The 21453-nt window shown below is 39.3% G+C and overlaps 1 protein-coding gene across 1 annotated transcript in view; it reads left to right on the top strand.

Annotated features, from left to right (window-relative positions):
• SNAP25 (synaptosome associated protein 25) overlaps positions 1-21453 on the top strand; it is a 91615-nt gene that overhangs the window by 63520 nt on the left and 6642 nt on the right. Inside the window, exons 3-6 of the mRNA XM_062202278.1 lie at positions 1934-1975; positions 9653-9701; positions 16684-16801; positions 20720-20845. Coding sequence (XP_062058262.1) covers positions 1934-1975; positions 9653-9701; positions 16684-16801; positions 20720-20845 — 335 coding nt within the window. The remainder of the gene's footprint in view (positions 1-1933; positions 1976-9652; positions 9702-16683; positions 16802-20719; positions 20846-21453) is intronic.

Here is a 21453-nt window from a genome sequence, read left to right as displayed (position 1 = left end):
AGACCCACGGAACAAAACTGGGGAGCTAGGAGGTTTGTCTTATTCAGGTCCAGGTGGGGAAAAGCCTTCTGTTAATGTTTCAATTTTTTAAAATGCTGACCTAAGTTTTCTATGTACCTAAGGCCTCTGTAGACCAGAATGAATTGATTATAAAAACTGCCTACAAATTAATATTTTGGCCCAAACTCCTGATTTCTAAAAATCTTGAAAAGTCGAGGTACTCTAGGAAAAAACAGTATTTTTGTGTATCTCATAAGCAAGAGTATGCTGGAACTTGCTTGATTCTGAGAGCTGATTATTAATACTTTCAGCAATTTTGCAAGCTAGTTGCTAAATATAACCTTTATTAAAATTGAATTATATAGACAGGTAATTAGGCCCTATTAAAATCAAGGGTAACGAATACTGAAGCCCAAGACTTGCTAGTTACTTTACCACTATTTATTTTCTTTAGTTATTTATATCCGTATAATGGTGTGTCACTGTGTATCTTCACAGCTTCATATTCGGTGATATCCTGCTGGGGGCAGAAATAGGGTAGGAGGAGGAAGAGAAGTGTTAAGTGTGGGCGGGAGAGCAGGTAGGGTGGGAAAAATCACCGTGTTCCAAAATTTGTATGTATGAAATGCATGAAGTTTGTATACCTAAATAAAAGGTTTCTAGATTTTAAAAAAACAAAGAACATGTATGCCACAGAAATCTTCAAAAACGTGGCTTATTATTGTGTTGACTTGCTAAAGTTAAGAAAGTAGAGAAAATATTAATACATGCCTGCCGCCATTACATTATGGAGAATTCAAAAACAGTTGAGGAAGTCTTTCAGAACGTGAAAACTATGACTGCTCTTCAATACAAAAGTCACTCTTGTCAGTGGCAAATGAGTAGAACTCCAATGTATGTCTTCATTGTTGCATTTTACTCTTGAACATACACAGACTATCCAACCAACATTCGTGTCGGAACCATACTTGTTCATCACATGACTAGCTACAAACACCAGAGTTCAGCAGAAGTCCCCAGCATCTTTCTGTGAAAATCAATTGGCTGTCTGGAATTTGCAGTAAAGAGTATTATATATTTTATTATCATGTAGAAATGTATGCTGTTCATCTTGTATGTTAAGAAAATACAAACCTGGGTCATGACTAAGATATATTTGTACTTTTCAAAAAGCCAGATGTTACATGTACCTGCATTCCACAGTTTACAACCATTCTATTTTAAAAAGCTGCCTGTCACAGCTCTTCCGGGGAAGTTAACATCCTTCAGTGTCCTGCAGAATCTTGTCCAAAATAAATCTGTCACTTAAAAGCACAACTTTTGCGATCACACAAGTTATTAGATTCTTGTAGTTCCAAAAGCAATGAGGGAAAAAGTGCCTGAGGGACCAGCCCTGAGCCCAGACTTTCCATCTCATTTTTTCTTATCTAAGGATGAAGATAATTATTGTAGCTGTCTCTTATAGGCTACTGATTTCAGACACGCTTGATTTTTTCACCCTAAGGCGACAACCTAATTTGTATTGATAAGAACTTCCAATTGTGTTTCTAGGAACTATATAAGAAATGTGATGTATTCATTTAAAGAATTATGTCAGTGTTTAAAATTCAATATTCCTATCCTAGGGAGGTCAAATTAGTCCTCTGAGTATCTGAGATAATTTTTATGCATCCTGAGCGTGCAGAATTATCTTTTCCAGATTACTTTGATACCAAGATCAGCTTCATATGGTTTTGATGTTATGATGATAGACTTTAATGTAATTGCTTTAGGGATTCAGATCATATAGAAAGCCCAATAAGAAAGAGACTGAAAATGGGAAGACATTTTGTGTGTCAGTTACAAGCATAAAAGAACAAGTGATAAAGTAGTTTGTTGGATTTTCTAAGACCTCTGGATCCTGCACTCCTAATATTTCTGTTTTCTATTTTAGTCGCTGGAAAGCACCCGTCGTATGCTGCAACTGGTTGAAGAGGTAAGGAGTGATTATATTTTACGATAAATAAGCCACACCCTGGCGCTGACCTGTTACTTCCTAGCCTCTGCTGCCACTCCTGGGCCCTGATCCTCTTGGTGCTGGTGTTAACGTGAACTCTCAGGAAGCCACATGGTGTGGCAGGTGAGGCACTTCAGTTGCCAGCAGTCACCAAAGCATGTTCATCTTCCCCACCCACTGAAGCCACGTTTAAGCAAGGTTACTTTAAGCAAGTAAGAGCAATTTTTAATATACAAAGGAATTAGCTACATAAATTGTCTACATAATGGTTTTGATGCCTATGAGTCACAAATAATCTTGATGTTCTGTTCTGACTTGAGCCTTATATGTGATATTTATGTATACCATTTTCAAAAATCCTTCTATTTAGAGCCAGGCACTCAAATTTATAGGAGAAAAAAAAAAAGGCAGAAAAGATCTCAAACAAAAGGAGCTATCAAGTCCGATAATATAAATGTAAAAGCTCTTTTATATTCCTGACTCTGGGTTGAACATCCATTTGTGAGGCATGGTTAATGAATCCCCAACTATTTTTAAATGGGTAAAATAGGGCAGATAGCAATAATGGAATCAAAAGGGCATTTGCAATAAACCTCCCGCGTTTGGCAGAGCAGCAGTCAACCAGGAAGAATAAATGGGTTAATTGAACTTGTCCATTGGGAGAGATGAAGTGGAAAAAGAATGGGTTGGACTATATTTATCTTAACCTAATAAAACAAGCCTAATAGTTTTTAGTCAGTGAGATGCTATTTTAGCTATGCTTTGAAACTGCTTTTCAATGTATTCATTTCACATGCGATTATCATTTTTAGAGATCTTGGGCTGTCTCCAGCAGAATGATTAAATGTGCCTACTTGACTCATGCTACTGTAAATTACTTATGCGATGACATGAAGAGGGGGAAAATAAACCCGGGGAAGGCACTAACTTTCACACAGTGGTAGTCCATGTCTTCCCTTCTTTCTTCAGCTTCACTTCTTACCTAGGGATGAAATATGACTAAATGGGAATTGCCATGGGAGGAACGGGGACCAAGTGGCAACCATGAGCTCCCTAATGTCTTTCAAATACTGAACTTGAACCCTGCCAACCCAATCAAGAAAGGCAGGCCCAGCCTGGAAACCCATGCAGCAGAGGAAGCAGCATTCCATCTCTAAAGAATGTTTTCTTTACTCTGTTTTGGGACACTGCTCATGCGGAAATACCTGAGGACCAAGGAGGAAAACAGATATTTTCAATCCAGTAGTGTTGGTGAAGCTCTCAGAGTATATTTACTTTTCCCTCAACTTGTCATGAGAGAAAAAAATATATAAAAGGAGCAAATGCCAGTAGCATTCCTATCTGAGCTCTGATAATAACCTGAAGGGAGCCTAAAAGTCAGCCGCCATAAATATTTCGCTATTATTATTATAATACATTTTATGACCTTCAACCTGTCTTTTTTTTTTTTTATTATTTTGACAGGCAGAGTGGATAGTGAAAGAGAGAGAGACAGAGAGAAAGGTCTTCCTTTTTTTGCTGTTGGTTCACCCTCCAATGGCCGCTGCAGCCGGCGCATTGCGCCAATCCGAAGCCAGGAGCCAGGTGCTTCTCCTGGTCTCCCATGCGGGTGCAGGGCCCAAGCACTTGGGCCATCCTCCACTGCCTTCCCGGGCCATAGCAGAGAGCTGGCCTGGAAGAGGGGCAACCGGGATAGAATCCGGCACCTCAACTGGGAATAGAACCCGGTGTGCTGGCGCCGCAAGGTGGAGGATTAGCCTGTTGAGCCACGGCGCTGGCCTCAACCTGTCTTCAATCTCATTTTTCACTTTTGTTCACCTACATGCACATGTAATATAAGTACCTGGAATAATAGATCTGTCGCCAATTGACCTTCCTGTGCAATGTTGAGAGCTAGCCTGGAATGTTCAAAGCAGTGGGTCAAATGCATCAGGAAGTTCCACCTAGACGTGGCCCCTCAGCCATCAGCATCTTGGGATGTGACCAGTCTTTCCATATGTCTTCTCAAACTGCAAGTAGTGTCAACACATTTTGAAAAATGAGGTCTGCCCTAATTTATTCTAGGAGGAAAAAATCTCAAAAGCTCTATCAAGTAGCATTCTCAAACCGTATATTTTTTCTCCTAAAGTGTTTCTTATTCAAGCATGAAATAGCATCTTAGAACAAGGAGCAAAACAGAGTAAGCTATCCCCTACCTCTCATCAATGTGTGGAGGCTATTAGACCTTCCATCCCTAGGAAAATACGAGCCAGGCATTATTAGAGTGGATTGATTTGGTCCTGCTTTCTCTTGGGTTATTTTATATTTATAGTCAAATATTCTGAGTGTCTAGGGTATTGACTATTCAGATGATAGTCTGTTTTTCAATCAAAAAGGAAATTCTCTCAACATTAAATATGCATCAAGGCAGAAATCATTTGGAAAATCTGAGCATTGAAATACCAGAATTTTGCCCATGATCCCAAAGTTCATCAGTGCTGTATAATTTGAATTGAGTTGAAACCTTATTGAAATTCAATCTCAAAGACAGGAAAGGTTACTAAACTTGTGAAGTCTTCCTGAGGCAAATGCTCCCACTTGGAAGTGCAATATACAACACTGCTTTTTAATAAAAGCCATCTTAAGCATTTCAAAGTTACCTAGAGGTTATTGGGAAAATTCAGAGAAACTGGAAACCATAGACAGTTTTCTTTCTTTTTTTTTTTTTTAAAAAAGGGGTGGGGGGAGTAGGGGATGGATAGAAATCATGTAGCACTTGCCTCCCAGCCTGAAGTTGGGAAATGCATTTCAACCAATATTTATGGACAACCTAACTGGGAATGAGAAGGAAGATCTAAGTAGATGTATACAGGGAAACAGATATGTAAATGGCTCTCCAAAACCAAGAGCATGCCTGCCCTAGGAGCATAGAGGAGGGAATAGCTGATTCTGATAGAAGAATCATAAAGATAATTTCAAGGAGAGGATATTTGATTTTAGACAAAAAAAAAAGTTAACTCTGCTAACGCGCTATATGAAGGAAATAAAGTCTACACATTAATGCCATGGGCTATGAAAACTAAGCCCTGGGAAAACCATACTTCTGCAGGGCAGGCTAAGTCAAAAGCACCACAGTTTTTTGGGATGGTCATTGAACCACTGACATTTCATAGATATTTTAGCCTCTTTTCTGTTCATGTCAACTTATCCTTAAAGACACTTTGACTGTGGGAAAAGAATAAGTATTTGAATGTTGTGTTTGTGCTATGCCAGAATTTCTCCTAAAAATTAACTAATTCAGATTGGGTAGCTCTTTTCAGATATGGAGATTTAAAGTCATTTGGAACTTTTTTTTGGAATATTCATTCTTTTAAAAAAAAATTTATTCATTTATTTGAGAAGCATAGTTAGAGAGATAGAAAGAGAGAGAGAGAGAGAGGTCTTCCATCCACTGGTTCACTGCCCAAATGGTTGCAATGGCCAGAGCTAGACCAATCCAAAGCCAGGAGCCAGGAGCCAGGAGCCTTCTTCGAATCTCCCATGGGGGTGCAGAGACCCAAGCACTCAGGCCATCCTCTGCTGCTTTCCTAGGCTATTAGCAAAGAGCTGGATTGGAAGTGGAGCGTCCGGGACTTGAACCGGTGCCCATATGGGGTGCCAGTGCCACAGGTGAAGGCCTAACCTGCTACATCACAGCACCAGCCCCATGGAGTTTGTTTAAGAGACTGCCTTGAGTGTTCTTGTTTTAAATCAAATGCATTGGATTTTGGGGGAAAGCATCTGAGAATGACAGAAAGAAAGATTTCGTAATGTTCCATCAGTATCGTCATAGTTCATTGGGAAAGAAAAGAGGGAAGAATGAGAAGGAGGAAAAAGCTGTGGTTGAGGGGGAGGACAGAGAAAAAAAACAAAGTGAGAAAAAAAATCCCTTTTATCTTTCATCTCCTGTTTTGAGGTAAGCTGTTTTCCCAGCAATCTCAAACAGAAACCAAGGATTGGGCAAGTATAAGAAAAGAGACACCGATTCTCTCTTAGCTACTAAATCATAATACTCTTTAAAGAATAAGAAAAAGTAATAGTCCATCTCCATGAAATATCACCCCCCTCACTTCTGCTTCCCCTCCTGGTTCCCTGAAGAATAATCTAGTTATTTTGATAGAAGGTATCAGCACAAATGTGGCACAAAGTATAAGTTCTAACATGTGTTGATGTTAGATGCCAGGTACTGTGCTTAGCACAGTCATCACCATCATTGTTGCCATCATCAAGCCTGCGTTGTCTACTTTAATCCCTGTAGCTGCATTATACTATTCTTTGTTCTCCATTTTACCAAGGAGGAATTTGAGATACACATTGGTTACATTACTTGCTTGAGACACAGAGCTGTAAATGACAGAGATTAAAATCCGGGTATACCTGATTCAAGAGCACGAATTTTTATACACAGCACTTAGCTGCCCTTCACCAGGAACTCCTACTATATTGTTTTTCTTTGAGAATTTCACCACAAGGAAATGGATTAAAGAAAACCAAGCAGCTCATTCTAACCTGAGTGATATTCCACTCAAGTTAAATCTTGCAGCTTAATGTTTTCCTTCTTGAACTTAGCACAGTCTCCTGTTGGAAGGGATTTGGGGAGGACTTCACATTCTGCAGCTTATTTTACCCTCATAATTACTGTAGACAGGAAGTGAAGGAGCTCTTACTGTTCCCTTTAACAGCTAGGGAAACTGAGACACGGAACAGATGACTTTAGAGAGATGGGACTGTAACAATAAGGACCCCCAGGTCCCAATTCCATTTCTGCCCACTGACCAAGTTGTCTCCCACACTGAGAAGCACAATGGAGAAGCCATACATTTGTCTTCCTTTACCCTTGGGCCTGGGGCAGAAGAGATGTTCAATAAACATTTACTGAATGAGGGAAACAAGGGAAGAGTGAGTCAGCAAGTGAATGAATGAACCAACCTACCAACCACATACTCTTACTTGGCATCTCTACCTTTATCTTCAGTATGGAGAAACTTCCTGAAAGATCAGGGTAATCTTCCACAGTCTCAGGACCAGCTGGGTGCTGAGCTAAGAACACAAACTGGTATTCCTGACTCCCAAAACAGTGCTGTCTGTTCCTGGTCTCTCAAATTTATGCTCTTTCAAGTTTGTTCTGTGAATGGTTCTAGTGCTGAGACATTCAGTGCCAAATTATACAAATGTGAAATTATACTTTCAGGGCTCCAAAAAATAAATGGGTATGACAGAATATCAAAACATAAATAGTTGAGAGCTGGACAGATAAAATAAAATTATAAATCTGTATCCTGTCCAGTGTCTTCAATAGAATGATTCAGGGATCTCATGCATGTCCTTCACTGGGTCCTCAAAGTCAAAGTACTCTCTCTTTTCTTCAAGATTTTTGATTTATTTATTTGAAAGGCAGAGTTACAGAAAGAGAGAAAGGTCTTCTATCCACTGGTTCACTGCTCCAAATGGCCACAAATGGCCAGCACTAGACCAGGCCAAAGCCAGGAGCCAGGAGCTTCTTCTGGGTCTCCCATATGGGTGCAGGGGCCCAAGTACTTGGACCATCTTCTGCTTTCCCAGGTCATCAGCAGGGAGCTGGATTGGAAGTGGAGTAGCTGGAACACGAACCAGTGCCTAAATGGGATGTCGTGTCACAGGCGGAGGCTTAGCCTACTATGCCACAGCTTGCCCCTGACAAAGTACTCTCTGAGAAGCCCCTGTCCTTACCAGAATTTGCATTGTCACAGCCATAGGCCTGAAAATGTCATCTGCTCTTCAGAATTTCATCCCATAAGCAATGGTTAAAATATACAGGAAAGGGCAAAGAACTCTTTAAAATACAGGCAAGTACAGACAAAATTCCATTTACTACACATTTAAGGAAAAAATATTAAACTAACTCTTATGGTCTATAATATTGCTATGCAGGGTATGTGCCAGCACCAGCAGTGCACATGGGGAGGTTGTTAGAAATGCAGGGTCTCCTGGTTCTACCCAAACCCTACTGAACCAGAATCTGAATCTGAATGTTAAGATGATTCATATGCACGTTAAAGTTTGAGAAATACCAGTCTAGAAACAACTTCTCATGGTAGGTGGTAATGATGATATTTTTGGTCCAGCTGTATCTCCTGCTATGATTCTTCTTCTGAATATATTTATTTTATCAACACTTATGTCATATTAACTATAAAAAGGCTCCATTTCAGCACATTTCACATATTAATTTATTGGATTCCCATAACTCAGAGAGGTATTAACTATTATGATTGCTCTATTAAAGTTGAGAGAACTGAGGCACAAAGCAATTAGGATACTTGCTGAGGCCCCACAGCTAAGAAATAAAAATCCCAGCCCAGAATCTGTACTGTCAATGACTCCTGAAGTCATTCTGAGCCATCTGTCTCCCAACTATGTCCTCACTTTGACACTAAAGGCTATCAAAGTGTGTTCAAAAGCTAGATTCACTTCTGTGTCCTGGAGAGTTGACTGCATACATTCTCTAGAATGGTGAGTCGATAAAAGTTCCCAGAAATCATTATCAGTGTTTTATTTTTTAGGGGCTCAGTTGGAATTTAATTGTTAAAATGCTGTATTTTTTAACAGACCCTCAGTTGGCCTCTGCTAACATCTCTCTTTTTACTAGTTCAAAATAAGTCAGTAGAAAATAATGGGACTGTAAGATATGCCTTATTTTAGAATTTATTTTAGTGGTTATATGAGCTTTCCTTGAAAAACCAATTAATCTAAACCATAAGCAATGCCATTTTATACTCATTAACCATAAAATATCTAGTCTTTACGTAACTTGCTAGAATTCCTAGAAATGATGATTCCTAAGAATGACTAATGTGAATATCTTTAGTCCTTCTCTGCTTGCCAAGTCCTCCTCCCCTCCTCCCGATAGTTCAGATGGTGTTTGATTTGTTTGTGTAACAAGGAGTGAGATGAGGAGTACCTTTGAAACACCTCTTGCACAAAAGGACTGCAGTGAACCTCGGAGAGGAGTTATTTTCTCCCACTATATCATTGTGCAGAATTTTAGATTTCAGAACAAAGAGCCCTTTTTTCTCATCTCAATCCCTTTTCTAAGTCTTGCAGAACTTCTCTCCATGAAGAGAAAACGAGACAGGGAGTTTCCTGTTGAGCTGTGTTTCTTAGCCTTTGTGAAACCATACTCTCTCTGATGAACCCGAAAATCTCACCCCTCAAGGTTCTTACGCATCCCCCCAGGGCATCCCTCCGCAGCTCCTCGATGGCAACTTTCTGATAGATCCTGTTGGAGAGGAAAATTTAACCTAGGAGAGGTTGAAAGATTTGCCATCTGAGGTTGGCATTTTTATTTTCCAAGGATAAAATTGCGGTGTATTATTAAATATGCATATTCCAATACTTACTTAACATATTGGAAGCCCCATCACCAAACCTACTCTGTGAGACTGCTCAACCCCAAAGAATCTGTGATGGAGCAAGTCCACCCTTTACCCAGTCCTCTAAGTCCCTCCCAGACCCCTGCTCCACTCGCCATCTCTTCCCTTTTTTCCTTGGGTCCTTCTTCATTTTCCATTTCTAGGGCTAATTGTCCCCTTACTGATTTCTCTTTCTCTCTTTTCTCTCTAACTCCTTTTCAACTTTGCTACCATTATTGGAATGTAGAGTAAAGATGCTGGTATCAGGACTTTGGTTATGTTGGATGAACAAGGAGGTAAGTTCAGATTTCTTCAGTAAGAACAATTTTTCAAATAAAGTGCATTTTTAAAAATTATTTGTGCATCTACCAGTGGTCATTTTGATATATGTTATGCATGTTTATGAGTATGAAGGTTCTAAAATTCTCATCTTGCTTTTTTTCTTTTTCTGTTGAAAAGAGCTGTAAACATCTGGAAATGTTGAGGCCTTCTTCATGAGTGAATGGTACTACTGTGTCTTATTTACATTGAAATAGCAGAAATTTGAATTCAAAAGTTCTGTGTTTGCATTTTATTTAAGGATAGTATTTTGGACAGTGTGAGAATTCTATTTTCCTCACTCTTCAACTTTCTCAGTAAATTTTGTTTTTTGTTATAATACCTAGATAGGATAAAGAACAATTGTTTTCTTCTGATCATCTTAATTCAGTATCTGACAGTTTTAATTTTCATGTCACTGTGGAAATTTCTTAAATAACTGGGAGCTATTTTTAACAGGACACAAGCAAAGAGGGATCATCTGGAAAATGGAAAATTAAAATGATTGAAATATTTGCCTGTTTTTAAAATGATTATGGAAATACTAAAAACAGTAAAACTCAAAGATCCAATCTTTTTATATAGCACCTCTAAGCTCTAAAGTGGAACATAAAAGGATAACACCATAGTTTTAGTTTGTCTCAATATATCTGGGCGTAAGGTGATATTGTGTATAATTCTAGCTGGTAGTTTTTTTTACCTGATTGCATTCTGAATTATATAATAAACAGATTTTTGAGGTTTTTTTTCCTTAGTTTATGCCTTTGTGAAAACATTAGAAATATTTTCAGAATCATGAGGAATTTTTAAAAGCAAGGATAAAAATGTAAGACTCATTCACAGCACAAGACACAATAAACAAATCCCAAGCATAAATCTGAAACTTGGGGTGGGGTAGGGGAATCACTACACAGGTAACAGACTTACAGCATTTTTGCCTAAAATATGTAGAATTCTTAGAGGTCAGTAAGGGAAAAATAAAGAGCAATAACCCAAAAGAAAAATAGACATAGATTCAAATCAATTTAGAAGTAGATATGTGAAGCCAGGCTTCAACCATCAGCACCAATGAGATACCACTCTTTCTCTAGCAATCTGCATAATTTTTAAAATCTGATACTAACTAATGGTGTGAGTATACTAGGAAAAATGAAGCTCTCATCCTATGGATGGATGCTATGGACCAAACAAATGTCTTCAAGAGTAATTTGTTAATATTTTCATACTTTAAAGTGTGCCTATCTTTGAATAAGACATTCCTCTCCTAAAATTTTACACTGCAGAGATATGTTTATAACTATATGATGAAAAATATGCATGCCCTAATTGTAATTGTGTAAAACTAAAACAACCTAAATTTCTGTCAATGAAATTAAATTAAATTAATAATGATAAAAGGAATTTTTTGTAACTACTACAATCAATAAAGTAAATCTTTATCGATGGACTTCTGGGGCCTGGGGTGGGGACAGAAATATATCCTCTTTTGTCCTTTGGGAAGCAAGTGCTAAGAAGCAATTAGAAATATAAGAGATTTATTGGGGAAACATCTGGACAGGTCAGGGAGGGGCCTGGGAGTAGACAAGGAGAGCCTGCAAACCATCTGAGACCTGAAAAATAGATGAGCAAGTAAAGAAGATTGGGTGGGAACAGCCTCAGACAAAGTGCTTCCCTGAAAAAGTCTCCACCGGGCAGTTAGAGAGCCAGGAGCAAAGCATCCCCATTAGAAGAACCCTGTATTGGGCAGAGATGCTCCTGCTCCAATAGCCTTATTGGGTTCAAGGAGCCCCGTTGTGGGGTTAGAGCATCCTGGGGGGAGCGTGGCCTCAATGTAAATGCTGTGGCAGACCCCACCCCCACAGATGCTCAGAGGCGTCAGCTCTCTTCACTCCTCCTGGAGTGAGCTCTCAGAAGTGCCCCCTCACTGCCGTCATCTAAGGATTTTTGTTTTTACATTTTTTCTTTGTATTAAATGTTTCCAATAAATATACACTAACTAACCAATCAAAACAATTAAGAAAAAAATTGAATACCTAACCCAGCACCTCCCCTACAATTTTAAAAATACAAATTGTTGAAACCAATAGACAAATAACAGAATCTAGTGGAGTTCTGTTATACAGGTATTACAATAACCGTGGTAATCTTCAAGAACTCTCCAAATGAATTTTCCATAAATATAAGACTTGCTAGTTTTATCTCCAAGGCTTTGAAACTCAAGATGTAGCAAATCCTTGCTTTTAAAAAATTCAACCACAGATTCCCGTATAGAAGAGTGGTATTTCATTTCCAGAGCAAAACTCATACATATCTACTAAAAAATTAGCAATTCTGCCTTAGTAATTCTTTCCATTAGTAATGTACAATGTGAAAAGGGTGAGGGGAAGGAGGTTTGCAACAGACAGGTTTGGGGAAGATCCAGGACAATGCCTTTTCCCCAACTGTAAAGCATTGACATACAGACATGGGAAATAATACATACAAATTTGGAATTGAAAAGGGAGAAGGTGAATAACATACTTATCTGAGTTGCAAATTTCACTGTAACTTGACGCAAAAACTTCAGACACAATTTTCCAAAATCCAATACAGATGCAAAAACATTTAATTCTCAAGCACAAAGAACTCCCAGGAACATGTGTACATTTTTGTCTGAGAAACAAAGCAGAATATAATGTCTTTTTGACAGATTTTCTCATGAGACAGTTAATGTTCTCAGCTAAAGTGTTTCAATTGTGACCTTGCCACAATAAATGCCGAGCCCCTCAGTTAAACAGATTTCCTTTTAGGACTGCCTGGGTTTTTGCCAGATGCATGCTGAAAGATTGATACGGATGAGAAGCCTGCAATTGTAAAATCTCCTAAAGCATGTGATTTCTTTCTGGTTTTAAGTGGTACCCATTTCATTTATCCTACAGTAGGAGCTTAGGGGCTTTCAAAATGAGATGAGCGTAAGTCAACAATTATCCTCACTGCCATCGTAAGTGCATTTTAAACTTGTATATGTCGTGTGTAGTTGTTTAGATCAGTAACTGCTTTAAAATTTCTCTTCACTTATGCTTTGTTAATTTTTTCTTTGCCTGAACACCAGAAATGTTGACTATTTCTGCCCTACAGCTGCACAGGAGTCTCAAGAAACAGCCATCGTTCTAAAGAACCTTTCCAACCACGGTTGGGTCAGTCCAGACCATTGCAGGTTGTCCAGCTATGTGGTTGCGCTGGGAAATTCCTTATGGGATTCTTGTTTTATACTCAGGTATCAGGAAATACCAAGGAGCAATGAGCATGACAGACAGCCCTGGAAATGTACTAAGCCTTAGCACTTTCATTCCCTTAGAAAACTTTTCTCGATGAGAACGCCCTGAACAATCTTGATACTTAATGTGGAATGATTTAACCTCTCATCTCTGTATCTCTTGTTCATTTTGTTGGTCTTTTTGGGATTATGTGTTCGTTTTGATGCTAAAAATTAGGTTCTTGGTGAAATCTGGGATGAACTCAGAGTAAATAGTGAAATCTTTGACCACCTCTGCTTGCCAGAGGAAAGACAAAGTGAAGCCCCCAGCCTGAGAGACAGCTGACTATCTTAAAAGACTCAAGGCACTGCATAGCAGCATTTCAAAAAATATCCCTCTTGCTGAAGTCCATTATGAATGACTATAGCTTCACTGTCCAACATGGTAGTCACTGATCACATGAGGCTATTTAAATTTGTTTAAATTAATCTCTGTATGTGCATTAATACTAAAGAAAATAAAAACCACATAGGTGACTTCTTGTAACAAGATATTGTCAAGAAGGCTTTCACGCTATCTCAGTAACATTGATGTCTTATTATTCTTCTGCTGTTTTTACCACATCAAGGATACTAAGGGTCCCATATTGCTGTGCATAGGTGAGATTAGTAGAATATATGCTTAAACTTAGGTGCCTGAGCATAATGCCATTGGTGGATCTATCACAAATAACCAACCCCCTAAATATGACAACAGAAGATATTGCACATCACTATAGATAGATAACTAGATATCTAGATAAGTAGATAGGTTACTATCTAAGTAGATATAGTACTATCTACTAGAAATCCTCTCCAGGCCCAAAATGTTATTCTCCTCCAAGTCTTCAGGATTAAGCATATAACAGTCAGAAAGCAAATTTAGGGAATTAAGAAGCCTTCAACCCTGGATGGTACATTGTGTCAGCCTGAAAGATACTACTGTCCACCCAAGAGAGAAATGAAAAGGACATTTGTTGCTTAGAAGCATTACCTGAGAAATGTCTTCTCAGAAACCAATGGAATGTGAAATTTCAATATGCCAAATATGTCCATAAACGTAACTCAGCACTCTCTAAAAATTCCTGTTAGAATATCTGTGACAAAATGGGTCCATGGAATTTTTTAAATTAAGGGCTCAACATAATTTGTATGCAAAGATACATTCAGAGGTTGTTGATAGGTATGAAGTAATTTTCTGGACCAACTATTTTCTGAATACTTGTCTGAATCAAATCTAGGTTCAGAATTTTTTCTTCTAGTCAAACCTTTCCAAATCAATCTGGTGACTCTTGACAGAGCCAAACCCTCAGATATATGGATTTTAATTGGCCTGGGTTTTGTTTCTTTTTTTTTTTTTTTAATTTCTATGAGAAGCAAAGAGAGATATATCCTCACTCCCTAAATGCCTGCAATAGCTCCAGGATGGGACCAAAGCCAGGAGCCAGGAACTCAAGGTCTCATATAGGTGACAGTAACCCAGTCACTTCAACCATCACCAATGCCTCCTAGGGTCTGTACTAGCAGTCAGGAGTGGGAGCCAGGAATCAAACCCAGGCACTCTGATATGGGTTGCTGGTTTTCTTCACCAGTACCTTAACCACTGGACTCAACTCCTATCTCTTTTTCAGTTTCAGTTTCAGTTCTCTAGTTCAGAGGTCTAACACTTATGGAGTGATTTACATATATGTTTCCTCCTAATCCCTGCACACACAGTGGATGAGGTCCCTGAAATCTTGTCAGAAGTTAATGTTTTGATTGAAAAAATATTAACTCGCTTTCTCACTTGAGAGAAACTCTTCAAGAAGGACAAGTACTTGAATACGTATCTGCACACCATAGTCTGTGCCCATTTCAGCTGTCATGAGTGCAATCTAGTGTTCTTTTTCCCTGAACCCAGACACCTCCTCCAATCTGTCTGAACTCATCACTCCTAGAAACTGTTCGCCAGTATCTGATGGGGATCTGGCATCCCCATTTCTGTCTGTGTGTATGATGGTTCTTCATTTGATGAGCTCTTTGATGTTGAGCTCCTTTTCCTTCCACAATCCCCTGAAGTGTTGATTTGCACACTCACTTATTTGCACACTCACTTATCGCATTCTTGAAAACAAACTAGATTGACATCTTCAGAAAAGAAAAAAATCTTCCAAAACATAAAGAATTCTATATATGTGATATCTCTCTATCCATCTATCTCTGCACTTGAGGGTTTTCCAAAAGAGCTTTATTTATTCAGCAAAAATTCTCTAGCACTACACTCTCATTTCCTCCAAGTATCCAATACTGAGTAAACATTGACATTTTGTTTTCCCAGTCATTTGAAAAGCATTGCAGAGGTAACAGATTCCTGATAAGCTGATTTGTATTCTTCAGTCCCACAAAAGATAACACAACAGGCTCTTGTTTTCTAAATGCACGGTCCCCTTAGCTTCGGTTACTATCTCAGTTTTTGGAATGACAATTGCTACTGTACAGCTTAACATGAAATTGTTTTTAAGTGATGTTTTTGTTCCCTTAGGCTGGAAATGTGCTTATCAATTTAATTCTAGGTATGCCTTTATTCTTGGAGGCGTAAGCATGCATGTATTCATGACAATATAGATGAAAAGAAAAATGGAAATGTAATTAGGTTTTGTAATTAGACAACCAAGACATCTCATTGCTACTCTCCTTTAATGGTCTTAAAAGCTGTTTTTAAAACTCCTTCATTGAACTTGTAGTTCTCTCAATTTGATGACACAACTTTTGAAAAATTAATCAGGTTGGAGTATATAACCCTGGCAACCCAGAAGTATGATTTGTCCTTATGACTATCGATCTATTTCTTAGATACACTAAGGTCAATTTTGCCAGCAGTAATGACACAGAATTGTTCTGTTTTCCAATCCATCACCTCCCAACCCCAAAGAGACATCGTCCTCCCTGCTCTTTGCCTGGGATTGGCAATTAGCATGCCCCCTCATTGTAGAGACTGGAAAATCAGCAGAGAAGTGAAATGCTTTCATAACAAGTGAGTCGTAGGATGGGAGAGGAACTGAAATGCTTCAGTACTTATAATGCCACTGTACTGATGTAACTTTTTTCACAGTTTCTATGAAGTAAATATGCAAACCAAGAATAGACCATGGGCTACCTATGACTAGATAGCCACTGATAGGAGAACATGATCCATACCCATTGACAATTATTGCTGCTGCTGCTGTTGCTGCTGTTTTCCTCAAGGAAGAAAACAGATTCCATTTTCTACCTTTATCTGTTGAGGATGCTTAAAAACAGAAAAGTGAACATATCTAAATGGAAACAGGTGCTTTCTCTAGTGACATTAAATCAGAGTACCGAAAGCATAAGCTAACATCCTGTTTTACTTTCTCCGGGGGTTTCGCTGGTGTCTGAGTAAGTGATGATGCTGGGCTGTGTCCCTGGACATTCAGAATCAAACAGACCTTCAAACTCATCTCATCATGTTGGAATTTCAAACTATTTTGAGCATCATTTTGTTCATTTCCTTCCACTCATGTCTGCTCAGGGTGAGCGGCAGCAGTCTACCACAATGCATCCTCTTGGAACAATGCATTGTAATCTCTCTTTCTCTCTCAAATTCCGTTTCACGTAGTCATTTCTCATGTTCTGTTGGAAACCCCAAAAAAATTCATTCCACACTGTCATCCCTTTGTCCTAACCAGAACAACTCGATCGTGTTGAAGAAGGCATGAACCATATCAACCAAGACATGAAGGAGGCCGAGAAAAATTTAAAAGATTTAGGGAAATGCTGTGGCCTTTTCATATGTCCTTGTAACAAGTAGGTACTGGGTACCAGCTCTAATCTGTGGCGTCCAGTTTTCTTTCTTTCTTTTTTTTTTCTTTTTAATGTCAAAGTGAATGTCTGAAGTTTTGTCTTTTTTTTCTTTGTCCTTTTCCATCTGCTTCATTCTGTGGGGATAAAATACTTGTGTTTAATCAGAACAACTGGAACGCATTGAGGAAGGGATGGACCAAATCAATAAGGACATGAAAGAAGCAGAAAAGAATTTGACGGACCTAGGAAAATTCTGCGGGCTTTGTGTGTGTCCCTGTAACAAGTAGGTGCTGCCTGCCTGCCTGAAGCTTTGGTTTCCCAAGGCCCATCTCCAAGCCTTGACAAGCTCATTCCTGCCAGGCTCATGGGCAGGATGAGCATGTGGCATGCAGAACAGATCAATACCGTCTCCAATGCATTCATCTCATAGCATAGATAATATTAGTGGGAGTTACTGTTGATGCATTAAAAATCAGGCATACTACAGTGAAAGCTTCACTGTCAGCAACTTTTATTGATTAACGTTTCAACATTTTCCAGAAAGTGTACCTTAAGACAGAGAAAAGCCTCAAGAAAGAGGCACCCAGGGAACTATATTTTTCCCAACCCCAAGAGCCAAAACTGCGGATTTAGAAAAGTTGGTAAGTGAGTATGTTTGGAAGATGAGAAACACATGTATCAAGATTTGTTTTTTCAGAAGGAAAAGAGAGATGATTTGGCCCAAGTCAGCATTCTTTAAAAGAGAATGACAGAGATTCCCCTATTTCTCCTGCCCACCATTGACAAATTTGGTCATGAGATGCTGCAACTGCACCCGATGCAGAGGCAATGAGCACTTTGGCAAAAAGGGCTCGAGCTTTACCCAAATTGGACCCATCCCTCTGAAATTCTTCCCCTTGGAAGATCTAACAGTACACTGGCTGAAATGTTGAAATGTGTAGATTTTGCATGCACGACATCACAAAACATTCAACTGTTCTCAAGGTTCTGCAACGCTTATTCTGGAATGTAGCAGAAATGTGACATGTGGTTATAAAGGTTTGCAACAGAAGGAACCTGAAACTGAGGGTTCTAGAAGATAGTCTCACATGACTGGTAGCGAAAAACAAAATGCATGAGTGGATTGTCCAACATGCATTTGGAAAATTAAATTTGTTACCCGATCTCCCTCACCCCTCCCTCTTCCCCTTTCTAAAAGAAGCCTTTTTCCTAAAAGCTCTCCTGGTCCTGCCTTTATAGAATAGAAATTGATGTCCTTTTTAGTGGATTATATGACCATTCGCATCCTTTAAACTTTGAGGCTGATTTAAAGTATCCCACTTCCTGTTTAGGAGGGGGAGGGGCTCAATTTGCAAATAAATAGAAAATTTGTTTTTAAAAGAATGATCTACAGTAAAGCCTGACTAACTGGAATCTAGCTAATGGGATCCTTGACTACGCTTTTGCTTCCTTCCACTTTTAACAAAAGCAAAGAAAAAAAATCACAACAGAGATTATAAATGATTTTTCTTCGAGCGCTATTTAGTTCGCAGTGACTTACTCAGTCTCCATCCACTTACGGCCTCCACGGCTAAGAATACCAAATGATAACAGGTGATCTTCAGAGGAAAGGCCATTAGACACATCAGAATAAATCATAACCAAGGAGAGATTTGGTTATGTCCAGAACCCAAAAAGTAGCTCTCAGGCAAAAAGTAGCTCGAGAGTCTGACATGGATATTTATCAATTTCCATTAAAACAAAATATTCCTCTGTGACTCATTGTTCATTAGGAAATTCATAAAGCTTACCAATATTACCCATTGCCAAGTATTCCAGTTAGTCAAAATTTGACTCTATATCCTTTGATCGGCAACTTGCCCGTATGTGATATTTTCATCTCTTTGGTGATAAATTCAAAATACATTCTCCCCCCCTCCCTTAATCCACTGAGTGTGAAGAAAGGGTGGAGCCAGGGTCCCCTTGGGATGCTCTCCAATGTTCTCATAAAATGATGGCCCCTACAAATGCCACATATTAGTGGTCATTGATTCCTTAATGCATAAGAGACCCTAATTGAGCTTCAAAGCTTGACTGAAGTGTTCCCTATTGTGTGTAAATAATGCTTTAAAAACCATGTGTCACAACGCAGTGGCTGGTGGTGCCCTGGATTATCTGAGGGTTTCGCCCTGTCTCAGCATGTTTCGAAGGACTATGATAGATGTACGGCAGTGATGTGAGTCTATGTGCAGCATTGTGGGTGCAGTGGTTTGCCTTCTTTCAGAAACGCATATTTCCTACTCCTTTGACTTTGCCAAAGATGGTATGTCAGATATTTTACATAGCAGAAAACATTACAAAGTCCATATCACTTCTTTTCATGTAAGGAGGGAGGTAACAGGGGTTAGGAAAAACTAAAAACATACTCAAACCTCTATTAAAATTAGCTTGGAGATCTTGTCCCATTGACTGGGGCTGTGGCCCTTTGTGGCAGTAAATGCTGACTGCTGAAAGGGTTATGGTACTATGCATGAGATTGTGGGAATTGCTAGAATTACATTGGTACAATTTTCCAATTTGTTGCCAAGGTTGTTTGGGCACCAATATGGAAATATTAGGGCCAGTTTTAATAGATAGCTGTGGTCCTTTAGAGAAAGGGGGGAAAAATCAAAATTCAGAAAGTAAAATTCTGGTGTCTTGTAGTAAACAATGTGAAAATGGGACCAAAGGATGTCTCTTGTGTTTGGACTAAAATGCACGTGGTTTCTACTATGCAAAGAACCTAAAAACATCTTTGATTGCCTTAAATTCCAACACACCCACCAAAATATGCTGCACATGTTTCTATTGGGCACAACAGGTATGCCTGGATTTTAAGTTTTTCTCCAAGGCAGCTCAGTGAAATACAGCCCATGGAGACCACACCAGATCCAAACCCCATCACAACCCCAGGATAGTTTGAAGTAGAAGTTTGTAAGTGCTCTCTACCCTGCTCCTCAGCCCAGCAAAGAAGCTACTGAACCTGCGTTTCAAATCCTCATGAAGGCTATTACTGTCCTGCTAGTGCCTTTTTCGAGAATGGTCAACTTCTGGAATAGTTTGGCTTAAATGAGAATGCTTCACTTTCTACTCATGCCTGTAGCTGGTGCATGAAGAAGACATAGAGGGGTTTCCCTTTTTGATGCTAGATGCCTTGTTTCTCTCTTCTATTTTCCTGCATTCATTTCACTATGCTTCTTTTACTTTTTGTCTCTGTGGACAAAGGTTTGTACATCAATTCTGGATGTATGGTGACTGTTTGGAAGTACCGATATATTATCTATTTCAAATTGCTCTAGAGGCAACTCACAGACCATCACCCTTGGCCAACCACCAATCCTTTATGTCCTTTATACAGAGTTAGAAATGTTAGTTGTTCCCATACATTGGGGAAAACATCAAACAGGGATCTTTGCATGATAGTGTGTAAAAACTTGGTTGAGTATGTTTTTCTTGATGACAGTGTGTTGCCGTGGTGTGATGTACACACTCTACTTGGCAGTCTTGTTTTGTGTCCGTCTGCCAGTATGTGTTTTTTTCTGTGTGTTTTGTCTCTCAAGATAGAACCATGTGACTGAAATAGAACTGAATGTCCTTCAGCTATCTTAATCCTTGTCTTAAATTCAACTGCACCACAAAAATAAACCCAAGCAAGAACAACCATGTGGACAAAGGTTGCAGTCTTAACAATTGCAACTGATTCAATTGGAAATAAAATGCTGAGTAGCTGAGGCATGGTGGTGGCCAACTGTTTGGGTCTGGATAATGATATATCGGTATTCTCTAATGCCTCTACTGAAATCTCATTTGCTTGGTTAGGTACTTCGCTTGAAGAAGTCAAGATTGTTGTGAGCTTGCTGCTCCACCCCCCGTGCCTTGTCACTCACCCTCTTTTTTGCATAGGCTTAAATCAAGTGATGCTTACAAAAAAGCCTGGGGCAATAATCAGGATGGAGTGGTGGCTAGCCAGCCTGCTCGTGTGGTGGACGAAAGGGAGCAGATGGCCATCAGTGGTGGCTTCATCCGCAGGTGAGCCTCATGCAACCCACATAGGAGCAGTTCTCTATTGCGAATGTGATGAACCACTCCAAAGCTGAATGGATCTTAGCTCAGCAACCATTTTATTACTCACAAACTGTATGTCGGCAGGGAGATTATTCCATGGGGCTAAATGATCAGAGTACCCGGTGGCCTCACTTACCTGGTGGTTGAGTGGGGCTGTCAGTGGGGTATCTGTCTTCTCTTTCATATGGCCTCCCTAGCAGGGTAGCCCAGGTTTCTTATCTGGTAGTAGCAGCATTCCAAGGGAGAAGCCCCAATGCATGAGTTCAGATCTTAGCTTGAGTCATGTTTGCTAAAGTCTGCTTAGACAAACCAAGTCAAATGACAACATAGACTCAATGGGGTAGCAAAAAGTCATCTCGTTGCATGGCTTTAATTGAACAGAGCTTACTAAAGGAGCTGTTTGCAGAGTTTGGGGCAGGGTTAAGAACAAGAGATGATGATGTACTTATGCGTTAGTAATAGCAGGAAACTGTTACCCCCAAGGTCCTGAAGGAACAAGAAAGGAAACTAGTATCAGTACCTGGAAATAGTCACAGCTATGGTAAGGGACTATTGGTGGAGAAATGTAGCCA

Source organism: Lepus europaeus, chromosome 10 (assembly GCF_033115175.1).
Source record: "Lepus europaeus isolate LE1 chromosome 10, mLepTim1.pri, whole genome shotgun sequence".
NCBI classification, from domain to species: Eukaryota; Metazoa; Chordata; class Mammalia; order Lagomorpha; family Leporidae; genus Lepus; species Lepus europaeus.
This window is presented reverse-complemented; position numbering and strand designations above follow the sequence as displayed.